Source organism: Ammospiza nelsoni, chromosome Z (assembly GCF_027579445.1).
Source record: "Ammospiza nelsoni isolate bAmmNel1 chromosome Z, bAmmNel1.pri, whole genome shotgun sequence".
Classification (NCBI taxonomy): Eukaryota; Metazoa; Chordata; class Aves; order Passeriformes; family Passerellidae; genus Ammospiza; species Ammospiza nelsoni.
The window spans coordinates 22,410,359-22,435,232 of NC_080669.1; the positions used below are offsets into that span (position 1 = coordinate 22,410,359).

Below are 24,874 nucleotides of genomic sequence, written 5' to 3' on the forward strand. Positions count from 1 at the left end.
TATAGAAAGTTGGAACAAACTTCTCAAAAGATTTTAAAATGTGAATATTTTGAGAAGCAATCAAACAAGTATTATTAAAGTGGACTGGAAGAGGAAGGACCGAGATGTGTTTGGGTTTTTTCTTCACACCCATTCCTTGCAGTAGAGCTGTCAGGACTGCTCCAATAGTATTTTGTGTCATCATCTTTAAATATTTCTGATTTGAAGAAAAAGAAGATTGATAGGTGCACAGTCTGACTTTCATTCAGTTTCATCTTCCGTCTCTTGAGATGAGGGGACTGCATAAACCACTAAAGCTGTGCTTTCCAACATGGCAGGGAGAAAACTATGCTTTTCCTGGTGCATTTATATGTCTGTATTCAGTGACAAGAGTGAGAACAAACTGCAGAAAAACAAGATGAGCACAGCATGTTTTCAGGGTTGCTGTGCTATGGGGGATGGAAAAGTCCCTCAGCAAAGATGTCTAGTGTGTCACAGGAACTGAGATAACAAACCTGCTGAGAGCATCAAGTGGAACAGGTCAGTTAGTACTGACCTCCTGGCAAAGCTGGAGGTGGGAAGAGTGGTTTGGATAATCGGAATAAAGCCTTGAGAGAAAATGAGGACCTGTCTGCCCCTGGCATGGAACTTTGCACTTGCTGACAAATGCCCTAAGGTAAACACTGAGTTTGCTTCTTGCCTCTTACCCATGCAGCTCGCCTGCCATTTTCCATTCGAATCCTCCTGGAAGCAGCGATCCGTAACTGTGATGAGTTCCTAGTGAAGAAAGGAGATGTTGAGAATATTCTCAACTGGAAAGTGATGCAACACAAGAATGTTGAAGTACCATTTAAGCCTGCAAGAGTTATTCTGCAAGACTTCACGTGAGTCTGATGGTCTCCAAAGCAAGGAAGAGGGTCTTTTGAGAGTGCAACAATGCTCAGCTTGGGGTGGAGGGGTGAGCTGAGGGAAAGAATAGCACTTGGAGAGGCAAACACTCAGAATAAGAGCATTGAAAAAAACTTTTCTGAGATCAAGAAGTAAATGTCTTCACAAAACTTCAAAACGGGGGAAGAAAATGATATTGATAAATTGCATGCAATTGAGGAAGTTCAGTGTTTAGAAGTTATTCTTTGTCTATTCTCTCTCTCTCTCTCTCTCTCTCTCTCTCTCTCTCTCTCTCTCACATTTTTGTTTGTTTTTTGTTTGGTTGGTTTTGTTCCCCAGGGGTTCTTGCTTTCAATTTTCTACCTATTTCAGTTCTCATTTATAACACACATAATTTCTTCCTCTTCTAAATCTGTGCTATTATAAATATATTTTTAAAGACTTATCTGCTCTTGAAAAAATGAGCATATTATTTTTCCCAGAAATGCAAATTGAGATTCCTACCTAATGGACTCTAAAAAATGAGCCTTGTTATAGCAGTGAGTCCTCAGATGTCAGTAATAATCATATAATAATCCCTGTTCAATGTGGAAATTCAATTTTCAGGTGGAACAATAGCATTTAATTGTTCTAATACAGCATTTGACTTCCAAATCTACTCACTGTTCTTGGTATCTTTGTCCTGTCTTTATAAAATATTTTAGTACATCCATGGTAAGCCCAGTGCAACTACGCTGCCAGTTGATTTTCTTCCTCAATGGTCTTAGCTGTCATAATCTCTGTTATGCATTTTCACAGCAGTTTTCAAAGTGCTAGAGACCCAGTACAGCTCAACTTAAAGGCAGTAGAAAAAATTGGCAAAACTTCAAATTAAAGAAGTGCTCATTTCCTAGCTATTCTTCATCTACTAGCTGTTGTTAATGTTTTGAAAAACTGGAGCAGAGAGGAAGCTGAACTTCCAAGGAAACGTTGTTCCTTCTGTTACTGCTCTTCTTCCTTGCCCCTTACTCCTGCTGAGTTTTAAAAATGTGCCTATAACTCTGCAGAGCAACTGTATTCCTGGAAAATGAGCTCTTGGACAGGCCTCTGAGGACCTTTTTGAAAAAGGCAGCTGTGGCAACTTTCCAAAAGCCATGCAACAATTACATTCAGGTTGTCCTGGTTTAGAATTATCTGACTTCCTAGTTAGGATTATTCTGTATTTATCTTTAGTTATTCTAAGACTGTAGAAGGATATTGTGTCTGTTCCGTATTAATTGTAATTGTAATAACATTCATAAGTTGACAAAATAATTCTTCTTCTGTTTTCCCCTACCCTCCCCTCAAATTCCCATAGGTAAAATAACACAGAATTTCCTATTTTTCTTACAAAAAGCTTATCCTGGAATGTCAAACTGCTGAACAGTATCAATTAATTGTGTCCAGTGTAGATAATGTGGATCCTTTTTGCTGTTTATTTTTTGGTAATTATTCAAGATTTTCAAGGTAAAATTCAGTAGGAACCAAAAAGCCTTTTACTGCTGTTGTTGCATGGTTTTTGATATTAAAAAAAAATGTAATAACTTCCTTATGGTCAGAGTTAAAAACATAAACCCTTACTGCTTTGGGATGCTCTTGCAGAAATGTAGTTTTTTCAGTGGGTTGCTCATTGACGCCAGGTCCTTAAGAGCACATCAGAGAACTCTTTTTGTTTTAGCACCCAGCAAAATCAGATAGGTAAGTCAGAGGGTGTTCCAAGTTGGTTGAAGATATTATGGTAGAATATACCTCAGTAGAAAACTGAGAATGTGTGGGCAGAGAAGCATCAGAAGCTGTGTTAAAAGAAATATTGAAAAGTGTACGATCTCTTAGACAAGTCAAGTGTTGAAATTCCAGAAGTTCTGGTTACTACTCATTATTTGCTTACATTGAAAATGGAGTACAGTTTGCTTTGTATGTGACAGTAGCTGTCTGTTTTGTATCTCAGGACTGGGGTTTTTTGTTGTTTTTTTTCTCTCTTTTCCAAATTGTTTCACCATGCCTATTTTGTTTCTGTTGTAGTGGGGTGCCTGCTGTGGTTGACTTTGCTGCAATGCGTGATGCTGTGAAGAAACTTGGTGGGGACCCTGAAAAAATAAATCCTATCTGTCCTGCTGATCTCGTGATAGATCACTCCATCCAGGTGGATTTTAACAGGCAGTAAGAATAAAAAAATCACTCTTTACTTCTTAATGGTAGTAAGTCAATTGAATCTAGGTACTGGTCATCAAGGTAGTTTTACTGGTTAGCATTTGTACTACAATATACATATGTTAGCATACAATGCTAACATACTGGTAGCATTTGTACTACAACATTCCAAATACTAGGAAATTGTAAAGTTAGACTGTTGTATCAGCTGTGGTGAGTTGGGGGGAGAATTTTCTCTATCTGTGGTGTATCTATCAGCAGCAAAAGCCTGTACTAAACTGTTGATAGAAACAGACTCATTCCAGGCCTGTGTTTATTGTACTTTAATAATGCTGCATTATTGTTAATCGCTCAGAAATGGCATTTTTTCCCTAGTACACTTTTTTGACCCTATAGGGGTTTTTAAGAAAGGAAATGTTCTCATTCATCCTTTCTTCCTCACTTTTCTAAGAATAGAGGTGATCTACACTAGGCTCAGTTCTGAGGAACTGCTTTCTGCTTCAGTGCCTCCAAGCAGAAGAGCATGAGGCACTGCTTACTATGGCCCTCATGCGTTCTGGAAAGGCTGTTAGATCCTCAGCATGATGAGGACAAAGATACAAAGACGCACTAAGATTCACTAGACCTACAGTGAAATAAAAGACCTCTGTATACAGGTCCTTCTGCCCTCCAAGGTACATAAATATGGGCTGCTGAACTAATCTTCCAAACAGATCCTGCAATTGCATGTTTTATGGTGCTTTCCTTACAGCTTGTAGTTTTTTGATATGCAGTTACAAATCATGATTTTTTTGTCACAGTCTTATTTTATTTCTGTTAACCTCATAAACATATGCAAGAAAATAGAGATTTTTCTCTCATATAGAGAACATTGGTCAGATTTATACTTCAGTTCTTTCAAACTCTGCAGACCCAAGTTAGGCAGTTGATTGAAGTGAAGAATTTGTTAACGCTGTTTTGAAACACAGGGTCTTCAGACACCACTCTATCATAGTGACCACAAATGTGGAAGTTGCAGGACAGCTGTGTTCCAGTTTCCTTTACTGCCTTGCTGATTCCTTCTGATTTTGGTGTTGGAAAAGTCACATTTCATTAACATGCAGTGTTGCTTTTCCCAGGCTACAGTATTTAAGCCTGCCAAATGCAGATTAGTATTCACATTTGAAGCAGAGTTCAGGTGTTATCTCTTAAGATTTCCTAAATCCTTTTAATTGGTTGCCTGTAGTGATATTAAAATGGTGCAATGGATCAGCATTCACATTAGCTAATAAATCTTCTTTTCTTTCAACCTTTGACTAGATATAAAATTCATGTGGTAATTTTGGTTCTGACAGCTGATAATTTTCATTTGCAGGCCAGACAGCTTGCAAAAAAATCAGGAGCTGGAATTTGAAAGGAACAAAGAAAGATTTGAATTCTTAAAGGTATCGACAAAAATAATCTTATTTCATGGAGAAAAGTTCAGTGTATGAAAGTTCTTCCAGTGCTCATGTTGAAAATATTTTACTTTAATTCCTTTTGTTTCAGTGGGGCTCTCAAGCTTTTAAAAACTTGAGGATTATTCCGCCGGGCTCTGGGATCATCCACCAAGTGAACCTGGAGTACTTGGCAAGAGTGGTGATGGATCAGGATGGCTACTACTATCCAGACAGCGTGGTTGGCACTGACTCACACACCACCATGATAGATGGCTTGGGGGTGCTTGGCTGGGGTATGTACAGCAGTGTATTGTGAGCAGTCTCTTGGCTCTGGGAACTGTGGTTTGGGCTCTGGTGAGTTGATCCTGGTTGGCAGATCACCCCCACCCAGTCACTTCCTCCCTCCTCCTGCTAGCACAATGGGGAAGAGGACTGTTAGTCCAAATGCAAGATTAAAGTAATGGCTAGAGACAAACACAGTTTAAGTGAAGAGGCGTGAGTGCAGGGAAAGGAAATGAAAGAAGTGATGTAAAGGCAGTCGCCAAAGCCCAGCCAGTCCCTGGACAGTGGCTACTTTGGAAAGCCCACCTCCCCGACTGGGGATGAGCCTGATGTTTTATGTCATGGAATGTCTCATTGTTCAGCTCTCTTCAGCTGTCCTGGCTGTACCTCTCATAGTGTTTTTCCCACCCCAGGTTACTTGCTGAGGGGCAGGGTAAAAAACAAAAAGCATCAATGCTGTGTAAGGACTGCTTAGCAATAGCTAAAATTCTGGTGTGCTATCAACACTGGTTTGGTCACAAATCTAAACCATGCCAGTGTATGGGCTGCAGTGAAGAAAAGTGGTTTTTGTGCCAGCTAGACACATTTACATAGCCTAACCCCAAATGCAAGTAACCTGATAAGGCTTCTTACAGTTATATGACTTTGTAACTAAGCTCCCCTTTCTGATAACTGCCTCAGATGATTCTGCTACATGTGTTGTTGGCTTTGTTTGGGTTTTTTTATATATTCTTTTCCATTCTGCATTTAAATGACAAGGAAGTAGAAAACAAAAATATTAAATAAAAAAAGAGAATTGAAGTATCACTGACCATCCAATTTTTCTTGTGTCACTTTGCTACTTTGAAGGTGTTGGATTATCCAAAAAGTACTGCAGATACAAATCTGTTAGGTGGAAGGTACTGACAATTAAATCTGAATGACTAAATTATTGGAGAGGACATTATGTAAAACATAGCTGTGATGTTCTAATACCAGTTCTCTGCACAATATTTGTTACAGGAATAGGTATAAATAATTTATTTTTCCTTGTTGTGGTGAATGGAAGTGCTTGAATTATTGAATAAATAGGTAACTATGGAGTCGAAGTATTTGTAGTCATCCCATACAGTAGCAAAGACTTCAGCTGAGCCTTTGTTTTCCTGTGATATAGTGATAGGAGCACTATTGAAGCAGCTGTTGTACAAATATGGAACACACTGTGTTTTTAAAGAGTATTTGTTAGCTGTTCATGAATGTGCTTGAGCACCACATATGGTAGGACTTTCTGATTTTAATAACCCACCACTTGTACTGCAGCAGTGTTGGTTGAGTGAAATTTTCTGAATCAAGGTTGAAAGAGTTTCTGGCTTAGAATACAAAGGTAAACAACTTCAATGCATCCAAAGCATGACACCTTTGGGATTAGGCACATCTCTTATTCTATATTTGGTTACAGCATATGCATGGAGCCATCGTTTAGATGAAGTTGTAGCACTAAAAGCTGCTTGGAAAAGTGTAGCTCTTAGCTGTCACCCTGTTTTTTTAAGAATTTCTAAGCCTTATGATGTTGACATTCTTGTAGTGAACTTTCTCACACATTTTCTGTAAATAACTCATTGTCTTGCATTCCTTTATGGAAGAAGAGAGAGTTGATGGACTGTTGGTTTGACCAGTGTCATTGGAGAGGTGGCACTGTCACCCTCCAATCCACTGTCACTTTTAGAAAACTGTAAATGTTGGAGTCAGAAAATAAACTTCCCTTTTTTCTTCACCTTCACCTTGAGAACAGCGGTGTGAGCTTGTGTTCTTTCGTGTCCTATAGCGACACTTAGCTTCAGTTTTTCTCCAGAATATGAAAAGTATGGCTAGACAGAGTCTATAGCATATGGGCTTAAATTCTTGCATATTCTTGAATCCAACATTTTTTCCAGAGGCTGGTGATGTTGAACTTGGTTCGTGACTGTCAGTGGTAGTCAGTCAGTTATTTCAATTTACTTAAATGTAAATTGAATTATTCAACACCCAGTGAAAGGAGCCACATGATTTGTTCTGTCACAGCATTATCTTTTAAACAAACAGAGGTATATAATTTTGAATGAAAGAAGTTAGAAATTATTTTTCAGAACTATTCTTAGATTAAGTGGGAGAAAAAGATTGGAGTGGTGATTTGGCATTCATAAGCAGCTATTACGGGCAGTTTTTCCTAGCTTAGCATTCATTATACTAAACAAAAGGCAGAAGGACATTTCAGAGAAGAAGATAAATATACGAGGGACTTTCTACAGGCAGAAAGTTATAAAACTGCTTGATGGCTTGGCTGCTTAATGCTAAGTTGCTAGATAATAAACATCATGGCTTTGTTATTTTGCATATGACTATGACATCTTGATATGCTACCTTAATAAATTAGCAATATTAAGTAGTAGCTGGAATTCTGATAGTGAAGGTGTGCTTATGCAACGGTTGCCACCTACACATTCCTAAACCCTGCTGAAACATAGTGGACATAAGGGAAAATATTTCTCTCTTAACAAGTACCTTTTATGTTAGCATTCTTTAGTAACATTTCTTTCTTTCAAAATAATTTCTGATTTTTTGTTTGGTGACCAGCAATCATGGTCTGCATAAGTTTCACTCACAGCACATATTCAGTGCCATGTCAGTGGTTCTTGGTTTGTTGCATTACATGTTTAAGATATTAAGTAAAAATTTTACATCTGTTCTTGTAAAAGCCAAGCATCCTTAGATTCACATAGTATCCCATCTAATGGCTTAGGAACAAGGATCAAAATATGAAACTAAATGAAATTTAAAAGCCCAACCTTGCAGGAACAGCAGCGAGATGAGGAATGCCTCTTAGCAGAAGACTCAGACTGTATGGTTTCTCTCCCCTTTCACACCTTAAATAGAGCACTCATCAGGCAATTGACTTCACAAGTTTATCTCTGACATGTTAGTATCTTTCTGAATAGTCACATTTTGTCCTCCTGTTGTGTGCAGGTGTGGGTGGCATTGAAGCAGAGGCAGTGATGTTGGGACAGCCGATCAGCATGGTGCTTCCTGAGGTGGTTGGCTATAAGCTGGTAGGAAACCCTCAGCCACTGGTGACATCCACTGACATTGTGCTCACCATTACCAAGGTAAATTATCAAGATTTGATATTTTGATGTTACTGCTGAGAGATAAACACATTCTGTAGGACAGAGCCACTGTACAGAATGTGTAAGAACCCTATGTGCGCTTCCAGGTAGCCATTTTGAATTTTTAAAAACCTTTATCACTGTCTGTGGATTGGATTCAGCTCATTAAGGACATTTTTTAGGCAAATCTGTTTCCCAGAACCCACACAAAATATATGTTGGGGTATTTTGAAATTCAGTAGTGTTTTGGAGCAACACTTTTTCCTCTGCCTCAAAAGAACCCTGATGACTTGTTTTTTGAGGTCACTACTTAAAATTAGGCAATATAAAAGCTGGAAACCAGACAGTAAGCATTGCAGTCTTATTTATTTCATGTGCAGGTGTTTGACTCTTGTCATATATTTATAACATGCTTACTCACGCTGTGCATTGTCACTGAATTAAGAGTATTACTGGGTCAGCATTAGTGTTGTTGGAAGTCAGAAATCTGGTACAGAAATTCATCATGGAATACTGTCTACAGAGAGACCTTCAAAAGGGAAAAGGCAACACTTTTTTCATCATTTTATTCAAATGTTGTGTGTGTTCACATGTACTTGTGCAGTTGGTTTTCCCTATTTTTCTGTCTTCCTGGGTTTGCTGTGTGAAAACTCCCCACGCAGTTGACTTTCCTCTTAGAACATCATGTTGAGAAAAAGACAATTGCAAGGCCGTCTAGTTTAAATGAAAGGAAGAGCAAGTTTTCAAAGAAATATGGTCCTATGTTGTATCTTATTATTGAAACTTTACATCTCTCTGTCCTCATATTCATGCATTATTTTAGCAAAAACTTCTTGGTTTCAAATGGCTGTAGAAATCCTCACAAGAGATTTCTGAGTCAAAAGCTAGATTTCATAACAGACATGCTCATGTCTTTTGAAACATAGCAATGACACAGGCACTGTATTTTTATAACAGCATCTTCGCCAAGTTGGAGTAGTGGGTAAATTTGTGGAGTTTTTTGGTCCTGGTGTTGCCCAGCTGTCGATTGCTGACCGAGCCACCATTGCCAATATGTGTCCAGAGTATGGAGCTACAGCTGCCTATTTTCCAGTGGATGATATTAGCATTGGGTACCTGGTACAAACTGGTGAGTATAAAAAGAGACCGTAAGTTAAGGGGTAATTGAAAGGATGCCAGGTTTATATGACATTAGCAGTGGAATTGAATCAGGTGAAGCCTTCTGAGCTTCAGTTCATATTTTTCTTGGTATTTCCTTATTGAGACTAGTTTTTGCAATTAGGATGCATGTTTAGGAGGAGCTGAGTGTTGGACTTACAGCAGCCTGGCAAAAATCTGAGCCTAGATTGTCCAGATGACAAAAATAGGAAACTAAGATTTTGTTCTGCAAAAGCCACTTAGTCTGTGCAATCAGTTTGTTTTTAGTGGATCTCTAATATTTGTCTTGAAAGAGTCTTGTAGTGCTATTGACAGCGTGCCTGTTATGCACTTTTTTTGCTCTATTCTGTCAGATGATGATTCCTCCATTTAACTTGCATTTTGGTTTTGCTGTATCTGGCTTTCATTTTAGGCCGTGACAAAGAGAAGGTTATGTGCACAAAAAGGTATCTTGAGGCTGTGGGAATGCTAAGAGATTTCACGAACTCTTCTCAGGATCCAGACTTCACACAGGTTAGAAACTACTCTGTTTTCTGGCTCCTTGCTTTATGCCCTGTCCTATTTTATTGCAACAATTATCTGTTTTTCACAGAAACTAAGAAATAGTCAAGGGATTCCTTGTCTTTTGCTTTGGTCTGTACAGCTGTCTTATTTTAAGGCCCAAAGGAGTGAGACAGCTGGCTCTTCAGGTGTGAAAACTTGGATGTAGGTATAGATTGGCTCTCAGTTGACCTCCAGCTGGTGCAGATTCTTTCAGTTTTGTTCAATGGAGCTTTGAGAAGGCCTTCTAGACTGAAGGGTACACTGAATTGTAGCTGTGGAGATAATGTGGATGTTGTGTGTGTAAGCCCTGTATGGAGTTTTTTTCTGTTCAGTTAGTTGTTTTACAGTGTGAATCAGGACCCTTAGAAACCCTCTGTGGTAACCACAAAGCACACAGTTAATTTTCTGTGCAAGACAATTAGGATCTTACTCTGTGTCCAGGAAAATCAAGAATATTTCTGATTTTCTCTACTGTAAAATTTTATGTTGTAACTTGTATTCGGGTCTGCATGATTATTCAAAAATCTTAGTAGATTTGGAAGGATGTAGCACATTACGAAAACAAAGTGGGAAGATGGGTGAGGAGTAGATTAATAGTCTGCTTTGTTTTGTATCAGTTCCAGTATCTCTTCACATGATTTTTTTAACCTGCTTCTAGCATGTGAAAAGACAAATTAAAAAATAATTTATAATGCTTAGATGCTTTAGTTACATTGGGTTTTTCAATAACTTTAGTACTTTCGATAGCCATACCTGTGAGCTGGCAGTGTCTAAAATTAGAAGTGTTTCTTTTCTTCTACTCTTCTCATTCTCAAGTGTTTTCAATAATTTCTGCAAATAACAATATGCAGACTTAGCATTGATTCAACAGCAGAGGTAAGCATACCTGTGACTTACCTGGCTTCAACTTATCAGGCAGTGCCCAACCACTCTCTGTTTATCTTACTTGAACAGGTTGTTGAGTTGGATCTCCATACTGTTGTGCCTTGCTGCAGTGGACCAAAAAGACCTCAGGACAAAGTTGCTGTGTCAGATATGAAAAAGGACTTTGAAACTTGTCTGGGAGCCAAGGTAGGGAGTAGGAACATTTGGGCAAACAAATTAATTCATGCTTCTAAAAGCTGTCTGGTGTTCAGGAACTACATTCTGGGGTTGTGTATTGTTTGTTTGCCTACTGAAAAATAAATGAGGATATTTGACTGCAGTTTTGGAGGTGAGACAAGCAACAGGTAGTTTAAAATTGTGATGTTGCTTCTCTTGCATGAAGATGTTCATGCCCTATTGGAGTAGTATTTCTTTCTGATCTTAGGTCTACCCTGATTTTGACATAGACTAGAGATTTCTGAACTCTGCCACAATAGGGGGTTGTTAATAGAGGGGACAAAATACCTGCTGCACTGACTTTTGAGATAACTACCCAGCTCTTCAGCTCTCCAAGCATTCCAAGCAGGTTATGCCCTGAATCCACAATGTAATTTTGCACTAAATACTGAATTTGTTCAGCAGAGCAGAACTGCATGTGTCTCTGTGACTCTTGGATGGTGGTGGTAAAGACAGAAAACAATGACTACATTCTGCATCATCCAGTCAAAAGTGGTCATTGAAAGAGGAGCTGGATTTATATTTGAATGAATATTCCTGGATACTTAAGTTTTCTAAATCAGTTTGAATCTTTACCTGATACAGTAACCACCCTTGTTAAAGGCACTACAGAACTCCAGTGATTAAAAGAAACCTAAACTACAGCAGTTCCCCATAATTCTTGGTTTGTTACATTTTCCAAACTCCATTAGGTGATCTTATACTTTCAGATCTCTAAATGTAATTTTTCATGACATGAACAGTGCCTACTTGGTCTTTGCTCTTTTTTATTTTTTCCAACTGTCAGACCTTTGCCTCTCAAATCAACTCCTGGTTTATCAAGCTGTTTGATAATCCTGGCTTAAAAATTTTACATGTTATGCTAAAATCTCAAGACTAGATTGTGTGCTAAGACTATGTGTGATCAGGAATCTGTAAGATCTGTAACAGGAGTAAGAAGCATCTGAGAGATCCAAAGAAGGGTATATTCATGCAGGAAGAAAATACAAATATATTTTTCTGCAAAGACTGCCTGTTTTACCAGAAAACAGAGAAGAGGAGAAACTCCAGCAAAAAAAAAAAATTTGTCCATAATTTTGGTTGACTAGAGATGCCAGCCTTCACAATCAGACCTAAAAGCACAAGCATGGATGTGACTAACAGATGCTTTTCATTGCTGAAAAAACAACCCATACTAATGTTCAGTCAAAGTGTTTATATTAAGCACTCATATTGATTCTTACTTTCTCCTCCTACAGCAAGGATTCAAGGGATTCCAGATTGCACCAGACCGACACAACAGCATAATGAAATTTAATTTTGAGGGCCATGACTTCGAGCTTGCTCATGGTTCAGTAGTGATTGCTGCCATTACAAGCTGTACAAACACCAGTAATCCCTCAGTTATGTTGGGTGCAGGTAAGCTGATTGGCCCAATGTGCAGTAGTTTCTCTATGGCTCTGAATGTGTGTCCTAAAGACAGCAACAACACGGATGTAATTCAAGGTGTGCAGTGCTGGTTTTGTCATTTGGAGTGTTAAAACTGAGCTTAGTTTCTAAGGGTAGTGAAGGACTTGTGAAAGTGGTAGTTAGAAATATAAATTGACAAAAATGTATTCTTCCTGCACCGTCTTTTCTACAAGGCAAGCTGGAACTTAATTAAGCAACACTTTTGATACTTTTCCAAATGCACAGAAGCTGATATACAGAGATAAGAAGAGGCTCTTGCCAGAAGAGGCACAGTGAAGAATGATCTTCTGGGGTGCTCTGAAGGTGCTCTGATCTGTTATCAGAGTGAAAAACACACATTTAGCTAGCGGTTGTCCTCTAAAGCTGTTACAAGAGTCTGGAGGCATGGTAGGTGTGAGGAGAGGAAGCAAATTGTATTCTCAGGGATTGCCAGCTTTCACAGCCTTTTCATTTACATCTTAATTGCATCAAAGGGGAAGACAGAGGTGAGCTTGGTATGCACCACTATAGAACAGTTAGTCTAACTTGGCTGTAAAAATTTCAGGTCCCAAGATTGTTCATTTTTAACATGACTAGTCTGGACAGAAAATTTGTCATTTCTAATGTGTGCTTCTGGCAAAAAAATAGGAATGAAGAATGTCAGCTCAAAGGGTTCAGTCTATACTGGACAAGTTTGACCCAGTTTCCCAGGTGCTTGGCTACATGTTTACATATTTCTTTCCTCTGTAAACATGTACATAGATGGTATCTGTCACTATATGATAATCGCTGCATAGAGGCTTACAAGTCTGTCAGACTGTTCATGGGATGCAGACTTTATTCCTACAAAGGTCAGAAGGGATGTGCACTGGGCAGTACAAAGGCCCTTCACCGGAGGGGATTACTTCCTGGTTAAAGAAATATAATTTCTATTTGTTCCTGTGTGGTGCTGGGAAGCTTTTGGGCTGTCAACAGTCACTTTGTGTTTGGCTTTTTGAGGTGATATTTATCACTTGCTTTTAGACCAGAATCTATCTTTGCATATTTTACATACCAGCAGTTCACCCCCTCCCAGGCCAAAGGTCTTTTAAACTCTAAGAAAAGGTTCAAAGTCCATCATCAACTAAGATGTGGGGCAAAGGAGAAGGAAAGGAGAGACCTGCTCATTTTCTTACCACTTTGAGAGGAATTGAATTGAGTTCAGAATTGAACAAGATGTCCTAATCCACTTGACTTTAACAGGACAGCCTGGGCAGTATACTGCTTTCCTCGGGTCCTTTCTGCGTTATCACTGAAATATATCTGTATTTCTTTCTTCCAAGGATCAAGAAGTAGGTGTTCTCCAGGCAGACGCTGTTTGCCTTGTCTATTCCCTTAGTTCTAGGTGTGGATGTATCCTTCAGTTGTGCCTGTTGAGGATAGTTTCCTCTAGTGTTTGACTCTCAGGCTAATGACATGCATTTTTGACCTTCTCTGAAGCAGTAGGGATGCTGAATGCACTTTGAGTGCATTCACTACTATGTAATGCACAGCACCCTCAATAATGTAGTCCTAAGGATTTTGGTGTATGTGCTCAGATTTAGTGGCTACTCTCACCTTTGCTGCCTTTCTGTACAGCAGCATTTATGTTTTGACCTTGACAAGGAAGGAAAAAGTAATTCTGTTAGTCTCTGATAACTATTAGCAAGCAGCAGTGTTGAGAATACCCAAAAGAGATACCAAGAAGAAACACAATAGTTTGGCTTTCAGGATGAGGTTTCAAATGAAAGTAAATAAACATACAGTGTTCCCAATTAAGTAACCAAGCTAAAAAAATCCAGTATATGAGCAGATGTTTCAAACTCCTGCTCTGCTATATATCCTGTGCACTATGCAGGGGCTCTGTGTCTGTGGAGATAGTGGATATGTGCTGTAGGAACTTTGATAGCCTAGTCTGACCTTAAAGAGGTGTTGGATTAATGTTGCTCAGAGGAACTGAAGTTCTGGCATTTCCTTGCCAACTTTGAAAGCTTGACTATGCTGTCTTTTCGTAACTGGTATAAGCAGCAAGAAAGAGGCCAACACTTTCAAACAGGTTGTCAAACTGTCAGTTCCTAGGATGACTATTTGTTCATGGTCTCATTTGCAGAAGTATTCAAGAGTTGCAGTTTCTGCAGATTCTTCTAGTAGCTAAGGAATCTCAGCAACTTCAGGAATAGGACCACTTCTTTAAATCTGCATGTGTAAGCCATCTCACACAACACTTAAAAGTGTCATGGTCCAGGTCATGTCTAACAGAGGTGCCAGACAGCTGGCAAAGACAAATCAGTTTGATCACATCTTCCTGCTGGAGGTCATGTTGGATCAAAGCACAGCTTATCTATTTTCTTATCTAAATGAATGTCATGTGCGAGGGGGAGAATGCAGCTTGGGAATGTGAGGTTTTGCATAGTTTGCCTATCTGGTGCTTCTTTTATGTTCATCCTGGAAAAGAACTGGAGAGGACTTGTTCTCTGAACATGCATCTCGTTATGGACAATTTATTTCATAGGAAAGAATGCAGGATAAATTTGTTCCTAGTAAGACCTTCCACTGAAATATCTCTATGCATATTACAAATCCAGGAGTGGTAAAACAGCACTTGTGTAACAATCTGTGGATTGTGAGATGACTTGTTTGAGGCAAGGGCCAGCATTGGTGCTCTCATAGCCTGCTCCTGAGGGCAGCAAGTCCTATGCTGGCAGTTTTTTCTTCTCTGGGTTACTGCATCATGGTAAGGGGGAACTTAACAGGTCTTCATTGCATTTTTTGTGAAACATTTGTCTTACAAATAGTGCTCTGAATTTTGAATGTCTTCTTGCTGCCCCAGTGAGTGCATCTTATTGAGTGCAACTTCCATCAGTTTTCTAGTGGAACAGAAATTGCAGGCTGGATGTACAGTTCAACAGAGCACTTGTCCTCTAGCTGGTTGTCACAGAATTAGTGGTGTCGGCTTGCTGTACCGTTTCATTGCTGATGCCTTTTCTGTTCCAGTTCTGCAATGGTATCTCTCCTAACATGCTTATCCACCAAACTGTCTCACTTCCAGGAAAATTTGTAGCTATCCTCTGTATTTTTCAGGATTGCTTGCTAAGAAAGCTGTTGAAGCTGGTTTGACAGTGAAGCCATACATTAAAACTAGCCTGTCCCCAGGAAGCGGGGTTGTCACTTACTATCTGAGGGAGAGTGGAGTTATGCATTACCTTTCTCAACTAGGGTAAGAGTGCTTTTCTTACTGTTGTGCTATGGCTGCTTAACTAAAAGCATTATCAACAAGTGTTACTCTTGAGCTAAGAATGACACAAGAACAGACAAGAGACTCAATTGTAAGAAGAGAAAAGAAGCTTTGTTACAAAGAGTTCTCCAGTTTATATAAACTGATATGATACATTTTACTTGATTAATTAGTTAATAAAAAACATCTTCCTCACACACTGTCTTTGAGAAGAACAGGAAAACAAAGTGGAAAAACACCATGTGCAGATGGTTTATACTAACAAGTTACCACATTCCTACAACTCCCTAAAATTCTCACAAACCACTGTGAGAAATTATTGCCATTTCTCTCTCCCTGGCCAAGCTAACATCCACAAGCAAGTGATGCAATTGAATTACTGTTTCTCCGTACAACTTAAAAGATATTGTAGATACATTATGGTGTGATCCTGCCTGAGTAAACACATTGCTGTTGTGCTGGCTGGCTTTGTACCAATCATGAAGGCCTGCTGTAACTTCTTGAAGACTTACGTTCTTAAGCAGGAGAATGTGTTATTTTCAAGACTAATTGTTTTGAAACAGTGTAAATGACACTATATTGTTATTCCTCTTGCTAGGTAACACATTTCCCATTCTGTGTGCATGGACAGTCACTGCAGTGGTAAAAATAGAGCATTTGAAAAATGCTGTTCTCAGTAGCATTTCATTTGTTAAAACAGTATTTCTCCTGAAAGTAACTATTGCCATCTGCTGACTGGTTAAGTGTCTTGCTCCAAGGTAGTTTTTTGTTCACCATTATTTTTATACTTTGCATAGGTTTGATGTGGTGGGTTATGGCTGTATGACATGTATTGGCAATAGTGGACCCCTACCAGAGTCTGTTGTTGAGGCCATTACACAGGTAAGCAGTTTTTCTGGTGCAGCTCATTTATGTTAGCTGTTCTCTGCTGTGTGCTGTTCTGAGCTGTATTGTACTGTGCGTTGACTTTTTTCAGCTCTGTACAAAGTAAATTCAGTCTATATTCTTTTCTGTGGGAAGTGTTTTGGGATTGTTCAGGAGACAGTTCTGTGACTGGTCATTGTTGTTGCAGTGCAGTGAGGCTCTGCAGACTTGTTGTGTGTGTGGATTCTGCAAGAGCCTGACCTATCTTTGTCTCAAACTCCATGTTATAGGGAGACCTTGTGGCAGTGGGTGTGTTGTCTGGCAATAGGAATTTTGAAGGGCGTGTCCATCCCAACACCCGTGCTAACTACCTGGCCTCCCCGCCGCTGGTGATAGCCTATGCTATAGCAGGGACCATCCGGATCGACTTTGAGAAAGAGCCCTTAGGTAAGACAGTGTTGGGATGCTTCTTTTTGCAGCTTATGAACTAGACTCTTGGGAATTGAGCGCTTCAGAAACATTTGTCCTAGGGAAGAGCTTTGAAGTACTAAGTACCCGTGGGACACAAATTATACAATTGTTAAGAGTCAGAGCAAGAAGGAGTCAGAGATGATGGAGAAAGAATAATGCTCTGGCTTGGCTTCCCCCTAATTCCACTGGATCATATTTTTTGTTATTTCAGGGTAGTAGATTTTCAAAGACCTTCAAGAACCTTCAAAGAGCCTTTCCAGCATAAATGATTTTATAAATTGTTCTGGAAGGCCATTGGAAGTCACAAAAGAAGAGTTATGTACAGGTATTATCAAGTTTGTGACTCAGTTTTCTGTTAGATCCTTGCAAGTGAAATAAAGTGTGTCCTGTGAGTGTTACAAGGAACACATAGCCGGAGAACATCATGGTAAACTTTTCTTTCTTCTTAATGAAAAATATATGCAACAAAATTGACAATATCATTTTATACAGGAATAAATGCTTCAGGGAAGAAGATTTTCCTGAAAGATATCTGGCCAACAAGAAATGAGATTCAGGCTGTTGAGCGTCAATTTGTTATTCCTGGGATGTTCAAGGAGGTCTACGAAAAAATAGAGGTGAATTAATCCTCTTGGCAGTATTTGATTGATGTACTCTGCTATTCTGAAGATATTAAATAAGATGATTATGATAATGAAATTAACCTTTCTCATGTCTAGATTTTGCTCTTGTTCTGACAGATATTCAGATGAGGTTTTTTTTTTTTTTTTTAAATCTTCTGGATAATTAATTCATTCTTTCAGACAGCCATGTTTTGAAAATTGCTCCTTACAGTATTTTTAAGGTAACATGATATGTTACTGATATGTAAATACTGATATGTAGATGATATGTTTTCAACAGCCACCCCAGCTGATACTAGAAGGTGGAATACTCCAGATGCACAGATGTTTGATTTTTTTTCAACTGACATAAAATTCATTTGCATTAACTAATAGGATTGATATCGGGAAAAAGACTTGTACTTCATAATAACTTCCTATAAATCTTTCTCAAGTTTTGAAACAAAATATTCTTATTGTTTTTATGTTAGGGAAGCTTCTTAAAATTACTTAAAAAACAATAGACAATTATAAAATGTTACCTGTGTACATAATACAGGTTATTCTCAAAAAACAGGATGAATGTCTCTTCTTTTGTAATGAAATTAGGATTTTCCTAAATCTTTTAATAGATAGAATCATTAAAAACACCCCCAAAAATAATGTAGATAGTTATTTTAGCATTGCATTTTCCAAAGTGCTCTAAGAAATACATAAGGCTTTTGCTAAAGTTTAATTTGTAATTTTATCTGGATTCTGAAGTAATTATGTTGCTTCTGAAAACTTAGAAGTCAATGAAAGGATTTTGTATGTTTTTCAGACAGTAAACAAAGCTTGGAATGCCTTAGATGCTCCTTCAGATAAACTGTATACTTGGAATCCCAAGTCTACTTATATCAAGTCTCCTCCTTTCTTTGATGGTCTGGTACGTATGTGCTTTCCCTTTGAATCAAGCCAAAGTGTGCAGTGATCTTGACTCATACTGAAGGAGAAGGAAAGCCACTTCAAGGGGCCTGAGAGGATTCATAAAAGCCTATTGAGGCCTTAGTTTTTAAATGTTAGAATTGTGCTATTGTGTTCATTTTAATACAAAGGCATGAGTGAATCTCAAAATTGTAAGAATTCCCTTTCACTTCAGGGCTCTTGAAAAGTCTCCTTTTCCTTTTAAGTTGAAATGCTTCTAAATGTTCACAAAGCAAGCGAAGAAAAGCAGCAGGAAATTAAATGCACTGTTTTGCCTGCTTGCATGTTGCACCAAATAGTTCAGTGTTTGAATTGGTAATTCAGTGCCATTTAAAAGTAAATGTAGACTTTAATGCATGCACATGTCTAGGAATTCTCAATTTTCATTCATGTGTCATGGGAAGCCTTGGCTGTTTTTTTTGTCTGCTGTATTTTTCTTCATGCATGAACTTGTTGGCAGACAGTCAGGGCATCATATTTGTTCAAGAACATAAAGATTTTTAATTGTGTTGGATTTTTTCTTTCTCCTAATCTGTATAAAAAGGGAGACTTCATTTTGCAATTTCCACTTTTTTGAGAAAGATAAAGGAATTCTTTTTCATACATTAATTGTTTTCTTCGTATTTATGATGGCTTAGACTTTGGCTCTTCAGACCCCAAAAACAATAGAAGGTGCTTATGTCCTGCTGAGTTTTGGGGATTCTGTGACAACTGACCACATATCTCCAGCTGGGAACATAGCAAGAAATAGTCCTGCAGCCCGTTATTTGACCAGCAGAGGGTAAGCACTGTTTATTGTTCTTGTCATTCATTGGGAAGAGAAAACAAACCACTACTGTTATGCCATGTAACAGGCACAGATACCTTCTGTCTGTTCATGTACACTTGTATACCTTGACAGCTGCCCGGACAACATATAAATTAAGAAAGAAAAGCGATTCTCTTTCTGCTACTTCAGCAGCTCTCATTAAGTGTAAGAAGTAGAATAGTGTGTACATCTGTTATCCCTGTAGAGTTAAAGATTTTTTATGGAAATAGGGGAAGAAAAGTAGCCTGTACATTTATTCATAAATAAGGGAATCAAGATTTGTCTCCCTATCAAAGCAAAATGACTGTTTTTGTTAGTGCCAAAATGAGTTTTATATTAATTTTTTCTAGTGTGTGCAACTATTTCACATATCTAGGCTCTTAGGCACTACAGAACATCCAGAAGTTTAGGTTTCAGTGCAGCTGCAATAACTGGCAAATCTATTGTGATTGGAGTCTTGTAAAATGTTCATCTTTTTCGATGGCCAGTCTGTCAGTTTAGTACTTGGGGTTCAACTTAAGGCAACACAAGGACTTACCAAGTTGACTTATTCAGACTTCACAGGCAATATAATGCTTTTATTCTCTGATTTTAGCACTTCTTACAACTTCAGTGGTGTTTTGAGCAACAGCACTGACATAAAAACTCACTAGACCTAATAATTTTGGAAAGAGAATAGATTAAAACAGTGAAGAAGATTGAAAACCAACTGCTCTAGACTCTCTGACCCCCTGCCATCAGTAACTTGGAAATCTGAATAGTTCTACATGCATTACAAAACAGATGCTGTATGTCATAGCTGCAGTTTGGATGTAGCCCAGTGCAAGCAGTCTAATTTTCTATCACATTCTAGTGCATTTTTTGTTTGCTGGTTAGGCTGCAGTGATGAGTGCCCTCATTCTCATATTTCTGTTTGCAAGTGAAATTTTTCTTCTGTAGTTCTAACTGCAGGAGAGATTCTTGCTGCCTTTTAGATATTTAGCACAGTGCTCTGCCATTGTTCTAGATGCTATAGTAGTATAAACAATGAGGATCTTTGGGCACCAGCTATTAAGAAAAAAATGGTGTTGCATCTGCTGACTTAATGTGAATTATATCCTTGTGTCACTGTTGGGTACTATTTCTAAGGCCAGAGTTGAGAACATTATGGAAGCTGCTTTTTCTGACCAAACTGTAGCTATGTGTAAATTACTTTTCCTTCAAAACATCTCAAAGGTGAAGTATTAGCTAACTGGGTGCTACAGCTAGGCTGGGAACTACACACATACCTGCCTCAGAAACACCAATTTATTACTTCCTTTTTTTAGAGCAGAGTGCTTTTAGTCCAAAACTAACACAGTTTCCTTTCTTCTTTTCCCTTAATAGCTTGACTCCTCGAGAGTTCAATTCTTACGGCTCCCGCAGAGGGAATGATGCTGTCATGGCCAGAGGGACATTTGCAAACATTCGCTTGGTCAACAAGTTTATTGATAAACAAGGACCTCAGACAATCCACTTCCCTTCTGGGGAAACTGTAAGTACACATGCTGCTCTAAACTGTGGCTTACTGACAACAGAGTGGATTAGTGCTGGCTTTCCTTCTTACCAGCTTAGGTCATTTACTTCAGTACCTTTTAAGTAAAGCTAATTGAGGGGGCAGGAGCTGACTCAGGGAAGCAGTCACATGTACCTATGCAATATGGTCCTTTCAGGCGTATCAGTTGAGAATGTAACCATTGTAAAAGCACCAAAGGAAGGTGCAGGTTTGTGTTGGGAAGCAGATCAGGCTAGAAGCCACAAAGTGCTGTGTGGTCAATATCTTTAAACTGCTGTTTGGTGGAAGTTGTGGGCTTCAATTGTTTATGTGGGGACACTTTTTTTCCTCCTTTCCCTGGAACTGTGATTCCACTCACAAAAACTTTACAAAGCGTTTGGCATTTTTATTCCAGCTGGACGTTTTTGATGCTGCAGAAAGATACAAGCAGGCTGGTCATCCTCTGATTGTGCTGGCTGGGAAGGAATATGGTGCAGGAAGTTCTAGAGACTGGGCTGCTAAAGGACCGTTCCTCTTGGTGAGTGGCTACAGTAAACTAGGAGGACAGTGTTAACAGTGCATTTATTTGTTAGTACGACTAGCTTATGACAAAATCCTGGGTAACTCATTCTCACTTTTGGTAGCAAGAGATATTTTGAAATCTCAGCTGCCTCCAAGAGAGTTGGCAAAAGCTATTTAATATTAATAGCTCTTGTTCTGACTGGAAGGCTTGACTAGTCTTCATCTAGAAGTCCATAAGGCCAAACTTGAAAGGCCAGTTTCTATACTTCCACTTCCATTAGCCCCATAAGCCATAGGTCTGCTTTCAGCAGCATCTGTAAGCTCACTTAGCAAGGAAACAAGAAAGTGTAAGAGAAGAGTATCAGTGAAAATTCAATTTAGCACAGCTTCACCATGGGAGCCAAATCCAGATCCGTATACAGTGAAATACCTGTTTCTTTCTTTGTCCGTCCAGTCTTACACTGTTTACATAAAGAACTCTGATTCAAGCTTTCTTGCATTATTAGAAAAATGCACAAGAGAGTTGGTATTTAAGTTCATCTAGGTTTTTGGAGGTTTTTTTCTGGCAATGAGTTTTTGTGTTAACTGTATTAACATGTCAAATTTTCAAAATTAATTAAACTGCACCCTGGTGCTTATAAGAGGGCAACACTGAATTAGGAACAGTAATGGAAATGACTAGTGGTGCACTGAGTAAGACATGTTAAAGTAGATGCAGGATTCCTGAGAAAATGTTTTACTTTTTTGAGTCAGGCTTCTTTTAGAGAGGTGTGAAAGTTAATGTACAATCAAATCATCCAGGACAGTTTGCTGTCAGACCTGCTGACTCTACCAGTAGCTGGTAAATGAAATGGAGGAAACCACAAACAAACCAATTTTCTTCTTGTGAGTACAGAAAGACTGTTCTGAACCATGAAATAACTCAACCTGTTATGTATTTCCCAGGGTGTCAAGGCTGTGCTTGCTGAAAGCTATGAGAGAATTCATAGAAGCAACCTAGTAGGAATGGGAGTGATTCCTCTGCAGTATTTACCTGGAGAGGATGCAGGAACTTTAGGACTCACTGGACGGGAGCGTTACACTATTATCATTCCTGAAAACCTAAAACCACAGATGAATGTCCAGATTAAGGTATGAGACACCTAAGTGATGAATTTTCTGAATCACTGTGATTTTACTCAAAATTAACTTTCTCTTCAAAACATATGCTTTGTCATATGGCAGTGAGATTAGCTTAAAATAGGGAGAAGAATTGAGATGGTGAAGGAGATTAAAATAGTTATTCTAATAGGGGGTTAAACTTGAGGAGGGTAGAATTAGGTTAGATACAAGGAATAATTTGAGATGAGGCACTGGAACTAATGCTTGGAGAAGCTGTGGATTCCTTCTCCTGGAAGGGTTCAAGGTCAGGTTGGATAAGGCTTTGAGCAACCTTCTCTAGTGGGATGTTCCCCACCACCATGGACATGGAATGTCCCCCAAAGCATGGGGGTTTGAACTAGGTGGTCCTTAATGTCCCTTCCAGCCCAAACCATTCTGTGATTTACTATGGCAGGACATAAAAAGGATGCTCAAACTGTTTAAATTAGCACAAAGCCATCCTGTAGTCTGGACTAACCACTCAGAGTCCACTATAAAATTCTCAGTTATAAATGAAGCAGCAAGTGCAAAGAGACTCCATACTGTGTTTGTTGTGGTTTATCTTAAACCACTTTCTTCTCAAGCAGCTTCCTGTAGTTTAGTGTGGATAGAAGCATTGGTGCCTGTTCACTTTTGCTTTCTATCACAATTTTTTAAGATAGCAAAAGTATGCTAGTAGTCTTTATTTTACTATGATGTCAAGTAACATGTGCAAGGTTCTGCTCCTTGAATGACTTTCTTTGATCCTAACAGCTGGACACTGGGAAAACCTTTAATGCCATCATGAGATTTGACACGGATGTGGAGCTCACTTACTTCCACAATGGTGGCATTCTGAACTACATGATCCGGAAAATGGCATCCTAATAAAAAACAATAAAGCAGAAAGGTCCAGGTACAAACCTGTTTCTCCTGAGCGCAATTAAACTATAGTAATCATGCTAAAGTGTGAACCATAAATGAACAATTTTTTTCTGTGGATTATATTAGAAGGCTTGTTTACAGTGCTGAATTTTTCTGTGTATCAGGAAACTGGACACACCCATATAAAGTAAACAGCATTTATAACTGTTTTGTATGACAGTTGGCTTGACTTACCTTAGAATACAATGCAAAAGTCATTAAAATACTGCTGGCATCTGTAGAACCATTGAAGATCACATGCTGATTTCATGTATTTGATCCACTTTGACTCTGAAGTTAAGTTCTATGCTCATATCAGCGATCCTAGAAATTAACTGACAGTATAAAAAATTTTTATTCCTTCCTATTACCTGACACTGACTTGCTTTCTTATTCAGCTAAACAGAATATGAATCTAATATTAAAATTATTTAGCTGTTTATTAATTTTAAAAAATGTGAACTCTCTTTAAAATCTAAGCCTTTGTGGAAAGGTGGACTTATTGGGGATATTTCTAATAGATAAAATTAAATTTATTTTTAAAAAGTTTGGTGGTTCTGTCATTTTATCCCTAGTGTTGTGATGCAGAGCAAAACTTCAACTTACACTCTTCTCATTGTCCCAGTAGGAACAGAATCATATGAGTCTTGGCTTTTCATTTATTTTAATTCTAGTTTCTTTGGCAAGTTTGCATGAGATAGAATGAATACAAATACTGTCAGATACTGTGAGTCTTCTGTAACCTAAGAGAATACTGGCATGGTACAATTCCATCCGTTTTAATGCCGTCAAGAAGACAATCTCCACACGTTCAAGATCCTCATCTGCAATTTCTTTGTCAGTTAGCAACCAGTAATTACATTCATGCACTCAATGCATCAGTGACTGCCCAATCAACAGTGCCATGTGAATATATTTACAGGGATAAATTAATCTTATTCATAGATAAATAATTCTCACTCTTAACTGTATTTACAGCAACCGCCACAACAATTAATATAATGGAGAAATTACTTCAAAGTAATTTCCTAATGTGTTTGTAGTGCAGTCAGGTCTGGCTGTTTCTGGATAAAAACCAACTGTTAAAACAGTTATGAAAGAAGAGACTTCAGGAGTGCACAAAGACTGCACTGTACCTGAAACATGCTATTGCTTGATAGTGGCTCCTCTAGTAAATCCATCAGAGGCCCACCACAATCCTGCAGGGCCTGAAATGTCTCTCACAAGGAGAAGCTGAAAGCTGGGTCTGTTTAGTCCAGTGATGGGAAGGCTCAGGGATATCTCTGCTGTTTGTGTACAAATATCTGAATGGAGGGCACAAAAGAATATGCAGCCAGGCTATTTTCAGTGTTGCTTTATGACAGAGCAAGAAGCAGTGGGTTCAAACAGTGTGAAACACAGGATGTTCCCTGTGAACAAACACTTCTTCACTCTGAGGGACCAAGCACCAGTGGGAGGAGATTGCCAAGAGAGGTCTTGGTGTCTCCATCCTTGGAGATCTTCAGATGCTGTCTGGACATTTTAACATTGTCCTGTGCAATCCCTTGGATCACAAGATGACTTTTAGAGGTCCCTCCCAGCCATAGCTGTTCTATGATTCTGTGAACATAGTTAATATGGTAGTAATCTTAGTAAGAATTATGCAATTTCAGCTTCAGGGTTTTTTTTAAAAAATCAGATATTCTCAAAGGCCACAGAGTGCTGGTGTTCCTCCTCCACCCTCCCATCTTCACTGAAGCAGTGTACT

The 24,874-nt window shown here is 38.7% G+C and overlaps 1 protein-coding gene across 1 annotated transcript in view; it reads left to right on the top strand.

Moving 5' to 3' along the window:
• Positions 1–23,673, top strand: part of ACO1 (aconitase 1) — a 36,603-nt gene extending 12,930 nt beyond the window's left edge. The window contains exons 3-21 of the mRNA XM_059491925.1: positions 695–863; positions 2,908–3,045; positions 4,391–4,460; positions 4,564–4,747; positions 7,719–7,858; positions 8,816–8,987; positions 9,429–9,529; positions 10,514–10,630; positions 11,899–12,058; positions 15,188–15,323; positions 16,139–16,223; positions 16,496–16,652; positions 17,169–17,293; positions 18,099–18,203; positions 18,880–19,022; positions 20,415–20,562; positions 20,978–21,100; positions 22,030–22,215; positions 22,978–23,673. Of these exons, the coding sequence (XP_059347908.1) occupies positions 695–863; positions 2,908–3,045; positions 4,391–4,460; positions 4,564–4,747; positions 7,719–7,858; positions 8,816–8,987; positions 9,429–9,529; positions 10,514–10,630; positions 11,899–12,058; positions 15,188–15,323; positions 16,139–16,223; positions 16,496–16,652; positions 17,169–17,293; positions 18,099–18,203; positions 18,880–19,022; positions 20,415–20,562; positions 20,978–21,100; positions 22,030–22,215; positions 22,978–23,091 (2,573 nt within the window). The 3' untranslated portion in view covers positions 23,092–23,673. The remainder of the gene's footprint in view (positions 1–694; positions 864–2,907; positions 3,046–4,390; positions 4,461–4,563; positions 4,748–7,718; positions 7,859–8,815; positions 8,988–9,428; positions 9,530–10,513; positions 10,631–11,898; positions 12,059–15,187; positions 15,324–16,138; positions 16,224–16,495; positions 16,653–17,168; positions 17,294–18,098; positions 18,204–18,879; positions 19,023–20,414; positions 20,563–20,977; positions 21,101–22,029; positions 22,216–22,977) is intronic.
• Positions 23,674–24,874: the final 1,201 nt, after the last annotated feature.